Source organism: Myripristis murdjan, chromosome 12 (genome assembly GCF_902150065.1).
Source record: "Myripristis murdjan chromosome 12, fMyrMur1.1, whole genome shotgun sequence".
Classification (NCBI taxonomy): Eukaryota; Metazoa; Chordata; class Actinopteri; order Holocentriformes; family Holocentridae; genus Myripristis; species Myripristis murdjan.
In genome coordinates, this window is record NC_043991.1 from 23,468,955 (window position 1) to 23,491,198 (window position 22,244).

The 22,244-nt window shown below is 40.3% G+C and overlaps 1 protein-coding gene across 1 annotated transcript in view; it reads right to left on the reverse strand.

Moving 5' to 3' along the window:
* arhgap24 (Rho GTPase activating protein 24) overlaps window positions 1–20,807 on the reverse strand; it is an 80,874-nt gene extending 60,067 nt beyond the window's left edge. Inside the window, exons 1-2 of the mRNA XM_030064912.1 lie at window positions 20,316–20,807; window positions 6,766–6,989 (exon numbers count right to left, since the gene is read on the reverse strand). Of these exons, the coding sequence (XP_029920772.1) occupies window positions 6,766–6,963 (198 nt within the window). The 5' untranslated portion in view covers window positions 6,964–6,989; window positions 20,316–20,807. The remainder of the gene's footprint in view (window positions 1–6,765; window positions 6,990–20,315) is intronic.
* Window positions 20,808–22,244: the final 1,437 nt, after the last annotated feature.

A 22,244-nucleotide genomic window follows, 5' to 3' on the forward strand; every position in this document is an offset into this window, starting at 1 on the left:
CTGACTGAGCTGATGGATAAGTGTTGTAATGCTCAGATGCTGCGAATGTGTTTATGCTTATGTGTGTTTGTGTTTACAGTGTGTGTGACAGCCTGTGAGTGTGTGTGTGTGTGTGTTTGCGAGTGCATATAATTACATCCTTGTGCATGTATGCGCTCCACTGTACCCTTGGTGGCAGTGTATAAGGCAGGGGTGTCCAATCATGTGCCATGGAGGGCCAAGAGGCTGCAGGTTTTCATTCTAACCAAGACCTCCAACAGGTGACTTCACTGATCACCTCACCTTGTATCAGAAAGGAGGAACTAATCAGAGATATCACCTGGTGGAGGTCTTGGTTGAAATGAAAACCTGCAGCCTCTTGGCCCTCCATGGCACATGATTGGACACCCCTGGTATAAGACCTCTGGTTGCCTCACACTGAACTGGATTTCTGGAAATACTTTTTTTGAGATGTGCTGTAGGGTTTAAATGAGTTCACAGGTTTGACTTTGATTATCAGTCTCGTAAGGACACATGCACAATGCAAGCTTTCACTGATGAAATGCAAGATCTGAAGTTTCAAAGATAGACATCTGCCAGTGTAGCCACAACCAGCTGGCGACTGTCCACCAATGTGAAGTTAAGATTGTTCACTTTGTTATGGCTCTTTGTTGTGTGTGTTGAACATTATGCATTACAACAGCGTAAGATACTATCACAGTATTATCGCACATTCATAATAGTATTCCGTGGGTTGGCGTGCAGGTTACACTTTTATAAGTTCACTGGAAAGTCAAGTTTTGCACACTCATGCAGAAAAGGTCCTGGCCCTGGAATACCAACTTGGACCCCTGTTGTGCATGTGGCCAGTGAACTGAACTGAACTGCAGTGCATAGTATCCTCTCTACCTCAGGCACTGGAGACTGTAACTTAAAAATGAATAAATAAATAGAATAATACATATTTAAAAAGCAGAACTACAGTATATCTGTTGCATGTCTTTTGGTGAGTTGACTGGCAGTACAGCTTCGGAAATTAATACTAATTTCCTGCCCTGATGTATCAAGCCTATGTAAGAAAAGACAAAATATAATATCAAGATATAACCCGTATATAAAATTCAAGAGTGAGAGAATATGCAGAACTGGGTTTTTTGTAGATAATTGATTGTCTAAGTATGTCAAAGTCACCTTCAATTCATTTTAGACTTTTAAAATATTGATGAGCAAGCCCATTTTAAACTTCTAACAATTACTGTAGCAGTAAAGGTCATATCAGTGGTTGTGCTGTTAAAATGTAAACAGCACATAAAAGAGTATTGCAGCATGAATAATTAAGGAACAGCAATGGCATTTATAGGGTGTTGTTAAATGCCAAAGGCGGAGGGTTGCAAGCTCATGCAGAAACAGGGGACTTTCAGCATTTTTTTGATTGTTTTAATATAATTTTTAATTAAAGCCGGCTACTTTCCTTACCTCATTTTTACTGAGCTCACTGTCCCTGAGTTTACTGTCCCTCCCTTTTTATGAATATTAACCAACTTGTGAGCCTTGTTGTGGCTTAAATAGTGACATCCACATTAAATTTTCATTAGTCTGCAATTAATATGATGAAATGAATGAGCTTAATGTAGTCATTCACAATTCTCTCATTCATTCATAATACCTTGCTTACTTCATTACCATACAGATGAGATGGTAAGTGGTTTGGATCACAATAATCATACCCTTTCATCCACTGAATGAGTGCAGTCTTTGTTCATGGCTCAGCCAAATGACGTTTGTCTGTGTGTATCTCAGTATGTTTATGTGTGTGTGTGTGTGTGTGTGTGTGTGTGTGTGTGTGTATGCGTGCTTGTGCATGCATATGCGTATCTTCACAAGGGCCTGAGCAAGTAAGGGCAGGCTGACGGCATGTCGATGCCAAGCCCACATGTGCCATGCCCCACACACACGCTTCACTGACCCTTCACCTCCATCCGACTCCCATTCTTGACATTCCACCCGTGGCTCAGAGAGGCTTGGCTTGACGGCATGAGACATGAACATGAACTGTTACTGGGACAATAACAAAACAACGGTGCCGAGATCCCACCTACTCATCTTTTTTTTTTACTATGTGCGTCTCAAAAACATCACAATTACCATCATCAAAACAGACTGTAAAGCGCCACTGTAGTATTACTTGCTTGTATCTTGTGATGTTTGCATGTATGTATGTCTTTATGCCTTTATGTAGTGTGTTTTTCTGTGTGTCTGTGTTTGTGCGGGTAATGTATGAGTGTGATTTTGCGTGCATGTGTGCTTCAGTGTAATAGATTGCATATGTGAGAAAGCTCATGCCTGACGGGTATTAAAATCGCTCCTCATTATCACCTAATTTAGTACTTCTCTGTGTTGAAATGTGCGGATATCCACGTCTCAACAATCTTGGCTTTCTCTTGTGTCATTTCGACAGACAAGAGAGCAGGTAAGATTTTCCTGCACCCAAAGCACAGACAGCAATTACTGTAAGCCAATAAATGGAGACATCATATCACATGAGAGGGGTAATTAATAGCCAATCTAAATATAGCGGCACATCATCACATTTTGTGGTTCATGCCTGGGGACAGGGTGTTATAACGCCACCGCACACATACTGGAAGTGCCGACACATTTATGCACTCATTTTTTGATTCTGTCTGTCTGTCTGTCTGTCTATCCATCTGTGTGTGTCTGTCTGTCACAGTCATTAATATCAGTGCTAGAGGGTACAGTCATTTGGAGCCGGTGTTTAGGAACCATTTCAGTCAAGGCTCTCAGTTTTTGCCCCGCTTGTGTTCTTTCTTGAGTTGGGAACCGTTCATTAAGTTGTCTTGCACTCTGTTGGGTGATGTGCTCTGTTTGGGTGCCTTTTTTTTTTTTTTTTTTTTTGGTGCTGTTCCATACTGTTCTGCTTTGCAGGTCATAGAGATTTAAGGACTTTGAACACCCTGCTCTGTGCCTGGCCTAGTTTTATGAAAGGTTTCCGTTGCAGACAAAAAAAAAAAAAAAGAAAAAAAAAAAGAAAAGTTGCAGTTTTAGGAGTAAGTATCTGAAATTTATGTTGGCTTCGTTTCAAAACTAGGCCAAAAAGGATGGAAAATGGCAAAGCAACCAAGTGGAGCGGTCGTCAGGTAGCTGAAGTTGAAGAGCTCCTAATGAATAACATTTCTGGGTGGATAAACATAGAGAGAGGGGGTAAAAAAGACATGAGAGAAACAAATTTCTTCCTGTCATTTTCTGTAAATTATTGCAATGACCTGTTACCTAGAACTTTCCCTCAGGATTTTCCATACATATTCATAGCACGGAGGAACTGGAGTAAACCAAAAGTCGGTGCTCCTATTATAAGACCACGTTTGTTTTGCGTAAGAACAATGGCTACACAGAAATAGCTATGAAAAATAACTCCTCTCCCTGTGTCTGGCCAGTGGCCCATCTTCAGGTCTGGAGTTTCAACCTTCAGAGGCTTCCATTGCAGAGGTGGTCTGGGTTTGGCTGAGCTGAGGTTACTGGGAAATCAGCCAGACAACAAACTGTGGGTGGATGAGCAGCATTAGGATCGTGTTTGAGGAAATTTCAGCTGTGCAGTTTTCCCTGGAAAATAGGATGTTGTTGGTGTGGAATGGATATATGACCTGAAGCTCAGTTACAATAGCACCAGTCAACATTAGTTTATGCTCGCCATTTCATTGTAATGTAAAATGCTGCAAATGCAAAATAGTATAAGAGTATAAAACTACAGCAATTTAGCAAACATAGATTATGAGTTGTTTCTGTCCCATTGACATGCAGAGAGCCGCTGCATCCATAAAACATCAAAAACCCTGAGATCAACCCCTGCCATGAAGAGACTACAAGGCAAAAACTGTCAAATCAGCTTCTGAGGTTGATGCCGAGGCGGAGGCAAATGAAGCAGAAAAGTGCGTGACAAGATAACTTGACTAATCAAATATCTGCTGCGATGATAACCCCTGGAAAAAATGAAAAAAAAAAAAAAAAAAACCCTGAGCCTTGACTTTCTAGCTGCATTACCTTGAAAGGACCTTGATCAAAGCTGAGACTTATGCCTTCATCAGACGGCAGCGGCACACATCAAATGTAATCCCGATTTTTTTTCCCCCAACTTATGTTTACATTAAGCGTGCTCCAAACGCTAATTAGCATCAACAGGGGATCGAGCACTCTCACTGACAGATAAATTATGTGGCTTTGACTAACACTACAGCTATATGAATACTGTTTTTTTTTTTTTTTTTTTTTTTTTAGAACTTAATTCAAGTATATATTTAAGATTGTCTTCCCGGTTGGAGGCTCTTTGTAGCACTGCAAGCTATGACACATCATTTACAAAATTCACAAGTCGAGAGTGGGAACAACAGACACCTTGTTAAAGCCTCTCAAAATATCTGTCTCAACTCCACACACTATAATACACCCTCCTCATATTGCACTTCTCCCACCACTTTTTAATAGGATTTTTTTTTTTTTTTGTTGTTCTCACAGTTAGATAAGTAAGAACTTTTTCTCTAAAACACAGCGACTCGGCTTGGTCATCCCAATTAGTAAAATAGCCGCTGTGTTTGCCAGTTCGGTTGCACTGATTTAGTATGGTGTTCAGTTTTCTTTGCAGCTATTATATTCATGTGCTCCTTGTTCTATGACTTGTAATGTCCAGTTAGTTGAAGCCTTGCTAAACTAATCCCTGGGTGCAGCAAAGGAGGGATGCAAGATTCATCAGCGGCAAAAGATGCAAATTTGTCTTCATCATCCAAAATATACAGTGCCTTATCTTTGAAGTGACTTGCTGGAATTACTTTACAGTGTTATTTATCCCTTGTCTTCCAGATCTCCACATTTCTGAGGTTTTGTTTAGCAACGAGGATCCAAACAAGGATCTGTCGGGCTGTTTCTTCTCTCTGTCTACACATGCCCAGTGAGACAGGCTGCCTGGTTACAGTAACTTTAGAGACGGCCTTATTGTCTGAATTACTCATTGCGTGCTATTCATTACACTCATGCTGTGTTGCTTCAGCGTAAGCAAGCACACAACAGTTTACTCTGTGAGACCGGCACAGGCAAACACAGTCAAAACAACCTGAATAATTTGAATCAGAGTCGGGTCTTGTTATCGTCTCGGGGATGTGGCATTATCTGTGTCTGAGACTTCATGAATCTGTTTTGTGATTAAAATCGTGACATTTTGGAGTATGAATACACACGCACGCACAAACACACAAGCCCTCTCGCATTTGCTCATTTGTTTTTATAAGCAGGGCAGACTAACTTGCACAAAATAATACAAGTGACACAGAAACAGAGGCTTCAAACGGAGACAAATGCTCCTCAAATTTAATACACATTAAAAACCCAGTGGGTGGAAATGAAACTCCACTGTAAATCAATTGTACGTTTGTGTTTAAGTGAAGAAATCCAGATAAAAAGTGGGGTAGAAGGTTTCCAAGCCATAGAAGAGTCTTTGTTAAATGATGGTTAGAGGAGACAGTTAACATTTTGCAATTTCTACTGGGCATTATCAAGTATTTAACACAGGATGATAAGTTTTGCACTGTTAATTTAGAGGCATATATTCCTAAATCCTTTGTTAATTAAGTATGTCCTCAATTTCAAGTGTCCGCATGAGCTAAAGAAGTATCAGGATACTTTGTAAAATGAGATATTTCTCCTTTGAGACCCCACAGGTTTTATAGCCTAGATTTTTTAAAAATTAAACAGTTATGGTGATGCACACATAGATTTTTGAAGGTTTGGATGGCCTGTGAAAATAATTTGTTTTGCACTTTGATGCCATAACTCATAACGCAGGTCTCTATTGATCCAGTGTTTACAAATAAAGAATGACAAATTACACTTAATGCTTGTTTTTACCTGCCACGTTTTGACAGTTCATGTATGAAGAGCTTTGTAAAATTATTTTAGAGTGAAAAAATATCTTCAATCCATAAAATAAAAAAAAAAATCAAGGCAGTAGTGAATTGAAAGTGACAGGTGTCATGCTATACTGAGATGCCAGAATGTATGAAACCTGAAAATCCTATCCAATACAAGACCTCAAAGGAATAACACAACAAATGGAAGGGATGTACTTCTCTGGCTATGAAGTTTCTATTTATGATGGTAAAACTTATCAACACACTGACCTAGATTTTTCCATGTGTCATAAGAGGGTGTATGCTGACTTGTTATACATTTGCATGTTTTTGTGTATCCCTCAAATGGCATCTCTTAGTGTACCACTCATAAGACATACTGTGTGGATAAGAATAGCTCAATACATTTAGAAAGTCTTAGTCTAAATGTTAGCCCTGTACTACTTATTATTATTATTCCAAAAGCATATAATCCCAATTGCAATAAAAGTTAATGCTATGTAGCCGTAACATAGTTATTATACTAAAAAAAATTCCTAAAAATAATTACTATTAAGTAGTTGTGAAAAAAAAAAAAAAAACAGCCAAAGATTCTCATAAACAAATGATATTTCATGGATATTTTTTATTCTATTTCAGTTGATTTTACAAGTTAGTTATGTTTTTTTCACAAAGTCAAGCTTTATTTTATTTTTTTAAGTCTTTTTCGAAACTTGGCTTTTCACAAAGTTTACAGTAATAACCTTGAGCTATAAGTATAGCTGTGGTGTAATGGCTATATATCCCTTTGTCCTTTGTAGTCATGCCCTCAAAGAATATGTCACCCCCCCAGGCATAGAGAGTGGCGGCAGAAAAAAAAGGGGTGACTTACCAGGGCTTTGGTCTCCTCCTCGTCTTTGTAATAAAAGAGCTGGTCCCCCCTCAGCACAAACCAGCGAGTGTGCCAAGTCTTGACAAAGCCCCCTTGCTTCCTCAGCCACCCACACCTGATGACGTTTGACCTTCCCTGGCTGTGGGCTTGGCCTCCGCTGTGCTGCGGACTGTTGTGAGACACGGACTGGTCTTCCATTACCGGCTCTGGACAGCAACTCTAATCTGCAAAAAAAGGTTTAAAAGCTTTGTTTTAGATTTGCCCCTCACTTTTGCAAGCATCACTTTGCGAGCAGTCTTTAAAAAAGTGAATGTGAGCTGTTCAGAGTTACAGAGATAGCACTGTCTGCGTTTCATCTGGGGTAAATTTACAGTAATAGCCATGTCCCTGCAAAATAAAAAAAAATCATAGTCATAACAGGAAACTTCACTTTTTGGGAAAATGTGCCCCTTTCACATTAAAACAATATTCTTTTCTTTTTTTTATGTTTGCTTTATCCCATCAGTGCGTTGTGTTGTGCTTTTCCACAAAAGCAAATATGTCATAGAGTGTGAGGCAGATGGAGATAAATGAGGCAACGAGACGTTTAACTTTCTGGACTGTGAACTTAAATAATGACAGGAAATGTGGGAGGTGGAATTCACCAGCCAAGAAACAAAACCAGAGACCAAACCTCTAATCTGTTCTATCTTTCTGCCACTCACCCTCCTCGCTTTCCTCCCTCCCTGCTTCTACATCCTTCTATCTGTCCTTCACGTACCTGCTTACAGGTATGTGCCTCTCCCTCTTTATCTTTTACTCCACTTTTAAATCCAACATTAAGTTTTAGCTGATGATGATAAAAATATGAGTCAACTCAAGCACAAACGACACAATATCACAATCACAATATTCAAGGCAATCACAAAGCCTCATTCTTTAGTCACTGTTGGTGTTTGTGTTTGATCATCTACTCCATAAAAATGAACATAAAAGTAATTACAACAACACTGCAGTAATAAGTGACATAGATCCCCTGTCTGCCACAGCAAACAGGGCAAAGATGATCAAAATAAAGGCCCAAGAGGTAAGATATTTACTGCTTCAGAGCACAAAACAGCCACAGTATATATGCAAGGACGGATGGAGTTGTTGATCAGCACCAAGTATCATGTATTCGAGTATTACTTTTCCAGGTGTTGATTTCTGGCTTTTGAAATCGATTTTCCAGACTGCACTGTGTAGTGGAACCCAAGCTTCCTCCGTGTCAGCGCTGCTACAGATGTAGCTCTCAAGCCCAAAAAGCAGCTGAGATCAACAGAAACATCTTGCTCGCAGTTATATAATCTCTGCTGCCATAAGCCAGCCTGCTCATCTCTGTTATTAAAAAATGTGTATCAATGGTTGTCAATAGAGGTCGATAAAAGTCATAAATGGATTAATGTCCCTTCAATAATGGTTTACCTTATAATCTTCATAGGTAAATTTTCTTCCCCCTCTCCATCAAGTTGTCAGAGAGCATGGCCAGTAATAGAACAGTAAATTGTCCTTTGGGTACTCACTGCCTTGCTCATAGGCACCTCAGCAGAGTGAATAATTGCCAACATTGCATCTTGCAGGGTCCTCTGGTTAAAGTGTATATTTCTTACCATTAAGCCAGTTTAGCATGAATACTGTCTTGTGCTCAGTTGCCCTTTCCTTTCTTAGTAGACAACATTCATATTTTGGGGAAGTTAAGTGTTCCTTTTCCCAGTTGTGGAAATATTCATCCCTGGAGCGTATGACCTGAATTATGTAACGTGGAATTTGTTTCTCCTTTTCCCCCCATGCTGCATAATATCCATATGACCTTTACTGAGACATACAGGCTTCAAAGACCTCTTTTAACCAGTGTCCCTCCAGTGACCCTCCTTTTTCTGAAACATTTCAGAACACAACACCACCTTCAAACAACATAGGCTGCTGAACATTAGTTTCACGGCATTTCATCTAACAGGTGATCAGTTGTGTGTCTGCAGCTACTTTTACACACAAATGCACATCACACGTGCAATAAATCTCCTAGGCTGAACTTATGCATTAACACACACACACACACACACACACACGCACATACACACCTACAATACACCCCCCGCCACCGCCAAACATATTGTTTTCAAATGCATAAGAGACTGTTAAGAAACCCATATAATTCATTGATGTATGCTACTATTCTGAGACCAGTGCTGTCAGATTTAAGCGTTGCCACGTTATCAGATGTCCTGGTTGTGTTTGGCCTGGTGACTGTCCAAACAGCCCACAGGTCCAGATGAGGAACAGATGCAGCCCAGCAGTTTGTTCCAGTCAGCAGTGGAGCAATGCAGCAGGGCTACTGTGGTGCTGCAGGTACTTTCTTTGGTTTCGTGCACAGCCAAGGCAGGCATGTCCCACATGCATGTGGATGCACAAACACCTGTGTAAGCATAGCCCCCCTCGCTTCCAAACTGCATAGTACAGCCTACAGTCAGTAGCCTATGTGTTTTTGGTGCCGTAGAATGATTTAGCCACTATCTACTGTATAAAAATAGCAACTAAAATAGATGACATATACTTGGTGTGTTATACTACTGACTAAACAGTGTTATGGCATCATCTGGGCAGCATATATTCGTAAGCAGCGATCCTACAGAAATACTGTAGGCAGCTGTGAGTCTGTCTGTAACTCTCATTATTTCCCTTACCACACATTGCTTTCTCTTTCGTCATGATGGTGTAAAAATAGTCAGTGAATGTACAGAAATTGTCTACATTTGATAACATAAAATTTGAAAAACTGATCCTACTACATTAGGCTGCCACAATATACATTCAGTGGTTACTTTGTTAGGTCCACCTGCGCAACCTAATGCAATTAAATGCAAAAGCTCTGCCATAAATATTACCCTTTAAGACAGTTTATAATGTTCAGTTTTTGTTGACTCTGTGGAGAATGTATAAATTTAATTCTATATGTATTATTGAGCTTGTAGTTTGCAGAGGTCTTGTACTGGACTACATTATATTGAGAGATGTTTCTATTTTTTTGTCTTCCCTATATTTTATGCATGAGGGGGACAGAATACTGGAAACACCCCTGAATAAAATGCAGTCCAGTACAACAGCACCACTAACTTTACGTATGTGAAGTGTGTGGAGGACCTGTATTTCACTGTAAATTTATATCACACTAAATGTCCCCTGATTCTTTGAATATCGGCATTACTTAAAGGACTATACGCTTGTAAGGACACATTGCATTATAACACTGTTCACTAAAACTTCTGTTATGTCAAATGTGGCGCATGAGACAAGTGCACCCACCCACCCGCAGACACACATACTGTACAGCATAAATCACCGAGCAGAGTTGACACACCCATCTGCTGACAGTCACCTGCTGTGCGTTGCCGATCTTGTGCCACGGCCCCTTCACCGTCACAGGCCTCCTGCTACATGATGAATTGATCCTGGGCCTAACGGCACTGCTGGGACAGGCCTGTGCCACAAGAACACACTAGCATTTTCCCTCAAACGAAACTGTAAATAATTACAGTGGAGAGCAGATTCTTGCTTTGAGTAAGACTGTTAAGGGTTGATACTATTGCATTCTTTTAATCCAAAATCATCTGGCAATATCGGTGATGTTTTCAACGACCAACAGCTATATGTTGTTTTTGCTGGCAAATTATTGTCCACTGTAGAAATGGTGATGCATGTGGCTGCTAAGACATTTATGACAACTGTAGCCGGGTTCCCATCAACCTTTTCTTCTGCATATTTTATTGCATCATGCTCAATGGAAACAGCAAATGTCGAATAAAATTGTGATGGAAATGCATAAAAATGGGACATGCACATACTGTAGATTTAATTCCATGACCGATTGCTCTTTGACTCTGACTATACAGACAGAGCTGGCTGTCATTGCAGATGTAATATCAACAGGTTGAGGTGGACAGATGAAGAAATAAATACATTGCTTTTTCTCATATGCAATGAATGGAATAGCAATATCACATGGGAAACAGCAGCGCAGATGTGGCAATTTATGAAGATTGGTAAGTATACACGCAAAAAGGCATCTTTGCAAAACCAGGCACAGCCATGTAGCTTGTAAATACACTGGTTGCCAGTAGCAACGTTACATTATCATTCCCTCATTCGTTTAAACAGATGGTGGAAATGCACCTTAATTCACTTGGTTATTTGTGGCATTTAATCATTCATTTGCAATTATTTCATGTTTTATGGAAATGCAGCTTGTGAAGCCTCTGTAGGAAATGAATACCAAACGTCTGACTAGTTTGTCCAAAAACTTCCAAAACAGCTTTGCTTTCCAAAACTGCACCCTCTGCCCCGTGTGTGTGTGTGTGTGTGTGTGTGTGTGTATGTGTGTGTGTGTGTGTTCACTTGAGTTTCACTTGTGTGACAAAGGCCCAAAATGTAACCTCCAGAAAGACTGCCACTTTGTCCCCTGAGTCTCATGCCATGTCAAGTGAAAGGCTGCATTGATGAAGGCTCATAAATAAACTACAGTCTCTAAAATGAGCAGTTGGGCCAGTTATGTAATATTAATGATTTTTTTTTCATCATAACAAGGACATAAGAACAAGAACGCCCAAAAACAAAGGGATGTGATTATTAATTGACAGTTTCAAGATGCTATGCGTACAAGAAAACAAATAAAGTTAGATAAAGAGAATGAGATAAAGCCTAGAATTTATTTGATATGTTTTAATAATCATACCCACTTCCATCCGCTCATATTTAGGCTGTATTTGATCAGTGCATTTGGTCTGAGCTGTCAAGAAGCACTTGAGACATTTTGGCTTTGAGAATCTCTTAATAGGATTTTCTCACACTGTGTCGGGGAACTCTGACCATACCCAAGAGTCAGTGGGAAGAGATACCCTGACCTTGACTGTAAACAATGATAGTTCAGCATACAGCACACACAGCCACACACACGCACACATACACACGTGCACGAAGGGATGCCACAAAGATGCAGTCATGAATCAGCCCCCTAAGGTTTTCTGGCATGCCTTGTGATTTCTGTAAACAGGATGCAACTATTCCCCAGTGCTTTTGGTCACAGCAACCAGCTCCGTGACAGCGCAGGAAAAATGAATGATTTGAAACTGCATAGGATAGAGAGGAAAGGAGCGAGTGCCTCGGGTATCCTTCTGTGGGGCATTTCTCTGAGTGAAACACATCTGCCAAACTGGGATTAGCAGTTTGTCTCCGTTTGGGCGCAGAGGTATTAGTATTCTCTGACTGTGTCCATTAGCAAGAAGGATACAGTGTCATGCTATTTCTGGCTCAGGCAGAGGTAGAAATGTGCCTCTTTCAGTCAAGTCATTGTCTATAGCATATTCCTGGTGCAGTGGCTTTCACATTAGTGTCTAGGAACCTCCAGGGCTGCTTGGGTGGCGTCCAGGGTGCCTTCAGCAAAATGAGGAATAATTACGACTGATGATTTAACTTCGTGTTTTAATCTCACCACTTTGAACCCATTTGTGATTTGTAATGTGAAGAATTCAAGTGCAAATGTGACATCTAACAATTTAATACTTTACCCAAACCAAAATATGTTTGTACATCATCAGGGAGCCTAGTGCAAAACGACTTCAAATGACTTCAAAATGACTTCATGCCTCCATCAAAGTCAACTCGAGGGACCGGAATATAAAATTTTGTGGAAAACCCTGCCCTGCTGAATATGTTGTTAATCATAAAAAACTCTTCTCAGTCAATAAGGCAGTTGGAAAAGAGATAATGTCCCTTGTTTCTCAGATGCAACTCTTTGATGTATGCACTTATGATGATAAACCTATGCATGATTTAAGAAATGGCTGCAAGAGTTTGGTGCAACACAGTGGGATGATAACACAGTGTGGGACAGAGGATGATTTAGCACATATAACTTTGGATGAAGTTGTAACGAACCTTGACACAGCGCTTAACCAAATGTCTTGTTCATGTAATTATCCATGTTTTTAGAGGACAAAGTGTGTTCATGATCCCTGCAGTATGTCTAGGCTGACTCTTAAAAGCCACATTAAAAGCCACATTATTCCCATGCAATGTTGGGACAAGGAGAGCTAGAGGTCTTTACAATAATGAGAGTTTGATGAGATTGTAAAATCTCTGAAATGTGATACTGAGTAGCACACTGAGTGCGCAGGGATGGTCTCACAGCATCAGGTTTTTGGCTTTCAGTGCTGACGCAGGCTGTTTGTTCTCCTTATGGGCATATATTGAAGCTAACAGCACACAAAAAGCCCAGACCGGCGTTTGACATGTCTTTGTTTGATTTGTCTTTTCTAGTCTGGAAGAAAGGAGAAAGTGGCCTCATTTCACCGTCGTGTTCATCGTTTGAGATTTAAGGTTTGCTTTTTACACTAAAAGAAGCACCCACATTATTAGTGTAAATCACAAATTGCAGCTGCAAAGAGAAGAGCTTCCATCCAACCTCTTACCTCTAATGGAGAGTGCATAGATGCATCCCATTTGCACAAATTAACTTTTGTTGTTGGGTTTGGACATAGAGGAAATCTGTGACAAAAAAGCAGAACATGCACATCTACTTACATGCTCACGTGCAGGACAAGGCAACAACTTAAAGCATAAATAAATAAAATCCTGATGAAGATAAAATCCTGATGAGATCTGTCATTAAATATTGGGCTCAAGATTTCCCTCTGTGTGCAGACTCTACATTTTTTTGAGAAATCTTAAACAGCCTTATAAGATATGATAAATCAACACTTAGGAGTGAAATACATAGCCGTCAGCAGCAGTGAAGGAGCACCTAATTTCGGGAAAGCTGGATTCAAAAACATTTTTTGCCTTTTTCATTCCTTTGGTGTCCTTTGATATAAACCATCACAGATCAGCACTTGATAAAACCTGAGTTTGAGCAGTTTACTGATATGATCTCAGGGAACTGATGTGCAAGTATTAAACTCTCACTTCTTTTTGGATTTCACTAACATGCAAAGTTGCCTAGTGCAGCTTTAAACGGGGGAAATTATAGCACATAAATCAAATACTTGGCGTGACAAAAATGAATTCCTCTTTTCGATTAGTGATAAGTTAAATGTTTAGGAAACACTTTTTTTTGCTGGTGGTGAATATGACTTGCATCCCTAAACAATATATGGGGTTTTCTTACAAACATGATTTTGTTTTTTAAAAATGGTCAAAACTGAAAACGATCTCCTTTATCTACTGTCTGATGCTTTGATGATTCTCTGATGAATAGCAGACATGAATTCTTTATTCGTCTCCTTTACCATGTGGCAGACAGAGCCATTACCATGGCCATCTGCCTGTCTGTCTGTAGTCCCCAGCATTGCAGTTTCACAGCTGCTGTACTCCACGTTGGCCCCAGTGCTTGCCGGCTAATGCCCATACCAATTTTCCTAGGATGATGCAGAAGCCAATGGGCCATGAAACGGAAAAGTCACTGTGGCGGGTTGGAAGAGCATCACCGCTTAGTCTGAGCAAGATCGATGAAATCTGCTTTTGCAGGTACAATGCAAGAGAAATGCACCAGACCATAGACACGGCAGTCAAAGCAATTCAACAATTAATTTTAAAGGCAATTAAATATAGGTATAATTCTTGTGCAAGGCCTGCAGTCATTTCCCTTTTATGTAGTCAAGTTCAAGTTGTTCAGCTCGCACTCAATAAATGCATAACATCTTATAAAATGTTATGCATTTATTATATCACTTATAACATGTTAATAGAGGTGTTTGAAAGGTTTGGCTTGAAAGTTGGTGCGCAAATCACCTGACAGTTGAGTGAATGTGTCCTAATGCCTGGGCTATATTCAAGGTGTGTGAAACAGTATAGGGGATGAAGTCAAATCTAAGAACAGATCAGGCTCATGTCATGCAATACTGTATTTGGATAAACTCCCTACCTCTCTCAGACTCTTGTCTTCTTCAATATGCCAACCAGAACATGTTTTTTCTAAAATATTGTTTTTGTCCTCTCAAATGTTTCATTAAACAAGCCAATGTCATGAATCATACGTAGTGAAGAATATATATCTGAATATAGGCTACAATATCTAACTTTATTGCAGTTTGTGGAAATTTTAGTGAGAGCTGAAGCCTCGTACTCCAAGGAACGATACTGTTTTGTCTGATGTCTGAGGACGTCCTAAAATGCACACCATACACCAGCTATCCTCTAGATCAGTGGTTCTCCAAATTTTATCAATAATGTACCCTCTATGAAATGTTTGTTCAGCCAAGTTCCACCTGACCAGTGAAAAAAATGGGGAAAAAAATCCCATATAAAGAGGTCCAGTCCAACCCACCAGTGTCTGAATTTACAACCTGATACTGATGACATTTTCTTGACTCTGTTTTTGATTCACTTTCACTTTTTCTCCTCGTTTTCAGCTGTATCATTGCCACGTTTCAACCACAAATCCATGTTCTTGATTTTTGTCTGTCTTCCGATGTCTGTCTTCAGACTGAAACCAGAAACACATCTGACGCCAATGGGAAACCCAGAGGGAAAGCTGAATATAAAATGTGGTTCATCAAAATTGTATTTACATTTTTATTGAACTTATTAGGCTAATTACGCATGGCTGATTTTTTTTTTTTTTTTTTTTTTTAAATTAGTATTTTTAAAAATTCTCACATACCCCCTGCAGTACTCCAACGTACCTCTAGGGGTGTGCTACCCCACGTGTACTCGCATTTGAGAACCACTGGTCCAGATAATGAGTTCACAAATACAGCAGATACTTTATAAGCAGCTTAAGTTACTTGCTGACACTTTAACCTCTATATCTTTATACAGCAGGACAATAGTATCATATCCCATGTGCTATCATATACCTGTCCCTCCTCATGTCTGCTACCATTTCCCATATTTCCACAGGCTATGAGTGGTAGTGACTGTTGTGGGTGGCAAATGCAAGTTCTCTAGACAAAATTTATAGCAGTCTTTCCCTTGAGGCTGTTTTATGCATTAGGAGGTGGTGATAACAGACATCTCCTTCACTGGCAGGGGCTGATATCTCAGAGCAAAATCCAATGGATACTTGGTTGTGCACTCCAAATGCAGTAAATTACTTAACTCTGACTTTCTAGCTCTGAAACATTTTGATGGGTTACATCAGGGGGTTCCAAATTTTTATTCCTTTGGTACTATATCAACTTGTTTTTGCTCTCATTATACTGTACTAACTGTTGGTAATTTGTTCACTGGGACTCTGGTGTCAGTGGAGACAGCCTTTCCATAGGCTCAGTGTTCAACTTGTCCCATTCCTCCATGGAAACTGGGTTACATACGCAACTTGTTTTTACCTGTTTTACAACTGTTAAGTGATTTTCATTGGTGCAAAAAGTAGCTGGCTAGTATGTTCAGTGTCTACAGAGGAAACACAAGCAGAAACATAGGCATAGATTTTGAGGCATAGACTCCTGTTCCCCCTCAGATGTCTCCTTCAATATTGACAGAAGGAGGAATTGCTCTCCTGCCAGCCCCACCCACCACATATTTTCAACTCCAACACATATACTGTATTTTTACTTGCTCTGCACAGTGAAGTGCACAGCTAAGTTTTACCACACTGTCATTTGTGATTAATATTCAGTGACAATGCTGTAAACCCTTCAAATATCTTTACGCCCCCTTCCTTTGGCCCACACGGGGCCCCAGTGGAAGTCCCTGCACAGTGGGGCCTCCTCAGCTCACATGTGTTAAAGACAAATATAACCCTCCACTACAAAAGCTGCCAGCCTCAGAGCTGTCTGTGTCTGTTGCGCCTCTGCTGAAAACTCACAGAGGTGTGAGGCGGGGGGGCACATTTCTTGCTGTGCTTTTTGCTAATCATTGGTTAGGGGAGGGATGTCAAGGAGGGAGGGCCTCAGAGCAGCCAGGTTTTTAAAAGATATCAGAAACATTTAAACATATTTATTGAGATGTTACCTGGTATGTGTTGTTTGGGTAGAGGACAATCAAGTATTACCTCTAGATATAAGTACATTTGTTGAACTGCTTTTGGTTTTTGGTGTAAAATTCTCTTTATTCTGGCACTAAGAATAAAACATAGGTGAACACCACTGGATGTTTTATTGTGTCCATTATGACTCTATTATATAAACATGATTTAAAGCTGTTGGATTTAGATGGATAGATAGATACATACGTACATACATACATAAGTATGTACATACAAATATAAGGACAACTGACTGTTCATTTTCTCTTTTCCAGTGCCCCAGCCGCTGAACTGTTCAGTGCACTCTCATGCTTTCCTGTTGGAATCAGTGTGATGAGTCAATGTCTATTTTGTCTACTCACCAATTTAGGCAACATATGGGACCCCTTTATAGTGTACAATGTGGCCCTTTGGTATGGTACACTGTAAGCGAACATACTCCCCCCTCCTCATTCTCCTCGCTCTCTGCCACCCCCCTCCCCCTCTCCATTTTCCTCCATGCCATGTGTCACAGTATGTCTGGGAACTGAGCCGTCTTGCGGAGAAAACAGGTTGACGATGATGACTGACTTCAGATTGACCACTGATTCACTCAAAATGTTTTCCACAGACGAACATCACAGACGTCATGATGAAAATGACGCGTAGCTATGCTCTGTAAGGCAGTGATGTGAATACTGGAGGATCAAAGTCATGCACCGACACAATTGTCCTGGAACAAAACAGAAGACTGAAAATCCCACCTGTACATCAGAGCAATGGCATTTTTATTTGAGTGAATTTCTTTGCCGTTTGGCTTGAGTTGAATTTAACTTGAATTTGGAAATAGTAAGTCAGTTAGTTTAGTTATCCACTCCAGGTTTGGCTCGTGTTCAGCTCTATACTCCTCACCATGCCCTCCCCGCTTGATAAACAGATATCACACAGTTAAACCTGGGAACAGTACAGAGCAGCAGCTGACATGGGGAACCTGATCCCTGGGCTTTCCAACAGCACGGCTTGTGCACTGCAGCATTCCTGGCATGGAGGGGGGATCATCGTATCTTCCCTCTTTCTACATCAGCTCCTGCCTTCCTTCCTTTCTCATCTCTTCATCCTCTTTTTCCATTCACACATATAGTGGGGGAGAAAATTTAGGAAGATGGCTCCCTATACTCCCTTTTCCTGCTTGCCTTTTTTCAAAAAATCTTTTTCTCTAACTTTTTCTCCCCCTGCGCTTTCTTTCTCTGTCCTTCAGTCTTTTTTCCTCTCTTCCTCTTGTTTTAGTTGTGGGACTATGTTGTTGGTAATTACAGCAACATCTTTGCACATGCAGTTCCACTTAGGGACACTTGATCAGACAGCACATTAATCCAGCCATGATTAAGTTTCCCTCCCTGTTTGGCCAGTGGACAGCCAGACAGGAGGTCTGTGTTTGGATGGCATTTGTAACTGCCTCGCCATCTGTATGTCCCGCACCAGGATCAGTGTGCCCTTACAAAATAGTTGTCGTATGCAGCCGCGGTACTGTAAATGTGCTGAATTTTGATTTTACGTAAAAATGACTTTGCTAAACTTGCCTTACAAACAGTATTTCATGCTTTGTCACTGTCCAAGAGCTATGATATCGTTATTAAAATGCCACAATTGTTGCAGGTACTGTATGTTCTGGGCTAGTAACAGGATTAATCTGAGTAACACTGAGATTACAGCTTTTACCCATTTCCACCTCAACAAAACTGAACTGTTTTCCACAGATTCCCAGCAGGCCTGTCCAGGTGGCAGATATCTATAGTTACTGATAGCTGTTTGTTAATTTCCCAGAGTGCATGTCTCTCTTCCTCTCTTGGTGTGCAGCTTACTGCTGGTGACAAAGTTACCTGAGATGAGTCAGCAATTGATTAGGTAGATTAGAAATGTGGCACATAACCCATAGTGATAATGATAAAATTCGTAACAAAGCACTGGAATTAAACGTGTGAAGTTGGGATTTCATTTGAAAGGTTTATTCCAAATCCATTTTCCAATAACACACTATCTTATCCTTCCTATTCCTTCCAATGGATTTGTTATTGCTTAGTTAGATAGAGTATATTTAATGATCTTGTTTAATTATCTTATATGATGTATCTGTATGCGTTATATGGAACTATAGGGACATGCACCTGGGGCATGTCACAAGGTGCATGTCCCTGTATAATTTGCTCATGTTGTTACAGATTTGCCTTAATAAAGTTCACCATTATCAGTCTTTGTATGATTTGCATTTTTAAGTTACTTTCCATAAGGATTTTCCTCCACAGTTTTTGCCTATCAACACTGAAATTGGTATAAAGCCTAAAGGCCCCTGTATATTCCATTGGACCAGATCCGATGAATGACATTGCTGGCTTGAAGCAATGAATTCATACATCAAGTGTAGCCTATGACACAATTAACAATAACTGATAGCTGCATCACACAATGCAGTTTAAATTACACTAGTCACTGTGGTGACTATGCCAAGAATGTGTATCTTTTACTGCAATGTGTTGGCCAAAATTTCACAATTTTCTAGCATGCTTTAGACCTGACTAGTATTAGTCAGGTCTATTAGTCAAAATAATGGCTATAGTTGCAGTTTGGGCAAGGCTTCTGACATGTTCGCGTATCAAAATCTGTGATTGGCCAATCACTATGAAACTCATTGAGCTCAGCAGATACTAAAGGTTGAATACCAGTCAGTCAGTCTGGCTGAGTGTTGATTATAATAAACAAATCTCTGAAGACACTGTATTCATATCCCAGCAGTTAAATACAGCACAAAGTCCATTCAGCTTTCTCAACACTCACTAGACTAAATCATTTATAGCAGACAAAGTTAAAACTTAGCAGCTAAAAGCTGATCATTAATTTTTGCACTGCAGATGTTGATGCAATGGGAGCACTATTATGTAAAGTGATATTTCAAGGATTTGAAAGTGTTAATTAAACATATTTTGTCATCATTGCTCCTCAGTGAAAGTTATAAACATAAGGTAAGCTTCTATCAACACTACAAAAGCATAGACAGTACAAATGGGGATGGGAGGATGGATTAGGGTTTTAAAATTCAATGTTTCTCATATGAAAGAGGGATGTGCATCATCAGTGCCTCTGATCTGCGCAGTAAATGGAAAGCACTTGCTGGCCTTTTCTGCTTGTGTTCTGTATATATAGCCAATGTGTCAAAAGGAAGTGACTCACATGCAGCATTAAAAATGTAAGCACTGGTAATTACCACCAAATCATACCTTATCTATCTATCTATATATGTATGTGTATAGCTAGATAGCTAAATGTAGACTTTGATATATAGACAGATATAGACACTGATATAGATATAGATATAGATGTGTGTGTGTGGTTTGCTGTATATCTACTTCAGGAACCTGGCTTGACCAAAGATGTTGACATAACCTACTGTGTGAAAGTTACCACAGAATCACCAACATTCAGGTGTAACAAATAGCACCTCAGCACTCGCAACATAGGGTAACAACATCACAGGCAAAACTGACACCCTACAGCCATACAGCAAAAACAACATCAACAACAAAAACAAAAGCACACTCACCATTCAGATGAGCAGCCCTGCAGAAGCTGTCAGGTCGGACGTGCGGTGATTCACAAGTGTTATATCCAGTCCAGTGACAGGTATTCAGACACGGAGAGACAACCAACATCAAGAAAAAATCCCTGGCTGAGAGGGGCTGAAGCTGTACTTCAGCTGTGCCGCTGCTCCCCTCCTGTTGCCACTTCCATAGACTGTGGCCAGCTGACTCAGTGTGTGTGGAGAGAGGCTTCAGCTCGCTGCTGTTATAAACTTTTCCTCTGACTGCTCACACCATCTGCATACAGAGAAAGTCTCTGCTGTAGACGGGATGGCTGCCGCGGTCAGCACAGTCAAAGACACATGGCGCACCAACACGGGAGTCTGCACACACATACATACACACACACACGCACACACACACACCCACACGCACACACACAGTCACTCTCAACACTCTGTACAGCCTGTGTAGTCCCTAACTCTTCACACACACAGGCTGTGAGAGAGATACTGCCACTTGCGCTGAGAAGGCTGCTGTGTGTGTTTGTTGGTAACTGGGAGCAGGTTTTGTAGAGGGAGAGAAGGAGGAGGGGAGAGGGAAGGAGGGGGCAAGTGTGTTTGTGCGAGCGTGTTTGAGGAAGTCTGAGAATGAGCACTCTGACTGACTGAGCAGCGGAGCCGACTTTTTCTTGGCGTTCAGATTACTCACAGGCAACTGGAAGCTTTCATCCACTCACACAAAGTTAACCTCATTCGTACACAGTCGTCTTCCTCTTTGCCAGTTCACCTCAAAACAGAGCCAGAAATTTATGTGCAGTAAGATGTCACCAGACTTTACAACATTAATCAAATGGCATGTTTTTAATTCACAATGGGAAATGCATAATTATGATTCACTTTGTCTGTGAACAAGTCAGCTCACAAACACAGAAAGTTGCCCCAGTTTCAGAGTCCTCAAGATGACATAGACAAATGACTGCATGCATTGCACCTTCAAGGACAAACATTTTCTTCTCAGCAACTCTATCCTCACCATGGTGCAAGCCCAGCTGTATACACAGCCGTGGAGAGTGCATGCTGTTTGTTTGGGAGTGGTCTAAACTGCTTCTTGTTCTATAACCTCATGGCAGTCCTTATAAAGAGCACGCCTGTCTGAAAAAAAGAGTATTTGTACTCTGTCATGACATAAAAATAAGAATATGCAGAATTTGTATGATTAATAGTGTGGTGGCATACACAGATACAGTTGTAAACATAGATATGCAGCTTCCATGGATACAGTGAATTATTGTGGGTGCTGTTCCATTACAAACTGGAATTCTGATCAGTGAATTCCTGAGCTCAGTCACGCAGCGATTAAGCTCTTTATCTGCTCCTCACAATCTCCCTCTGACAACAGATACTGATGTGTGACACCAAGAGGACAAGCCAAGTTATAGAAATACTGTGATTCTGTATCATAATCTAGTGCATGGCTGTCACGCAAGATACAACACCTTGAGAAACACAATGCTCATAAGGACTTCAATGGACAAGTGTTTATGAGCAGAAGCTTTTTTTGCACTACAAAACATGTTTGTGTTACTAGAGATGTAATTACAATAGATTCAATTGAATGATATTGCATTCATACTGAAATGCAGTTTTTATTTCTATTTCAAAAACAAGGACAACATTCATACTTGGTTTAAATATTTCACTGTATTTGTGAATGGGTAGCAATGTATCACTGATTGATTCTTTGCTGACACTGATGCACATAAATATAGATAGATGTACATATAGATTTTTTAAATCTTTTATTTACACAGGGTGCTACACTGAGAATGTGCACTCTTTTTCAGCAACCCCCTGCTCCACACTCACACCTTGGAGCTGTCCAGTGCAAGCACAATCTGCAGTGCCACTGGAGGGGTTGGTTTTGATGTGTAATAAAGTGACAAAGATATG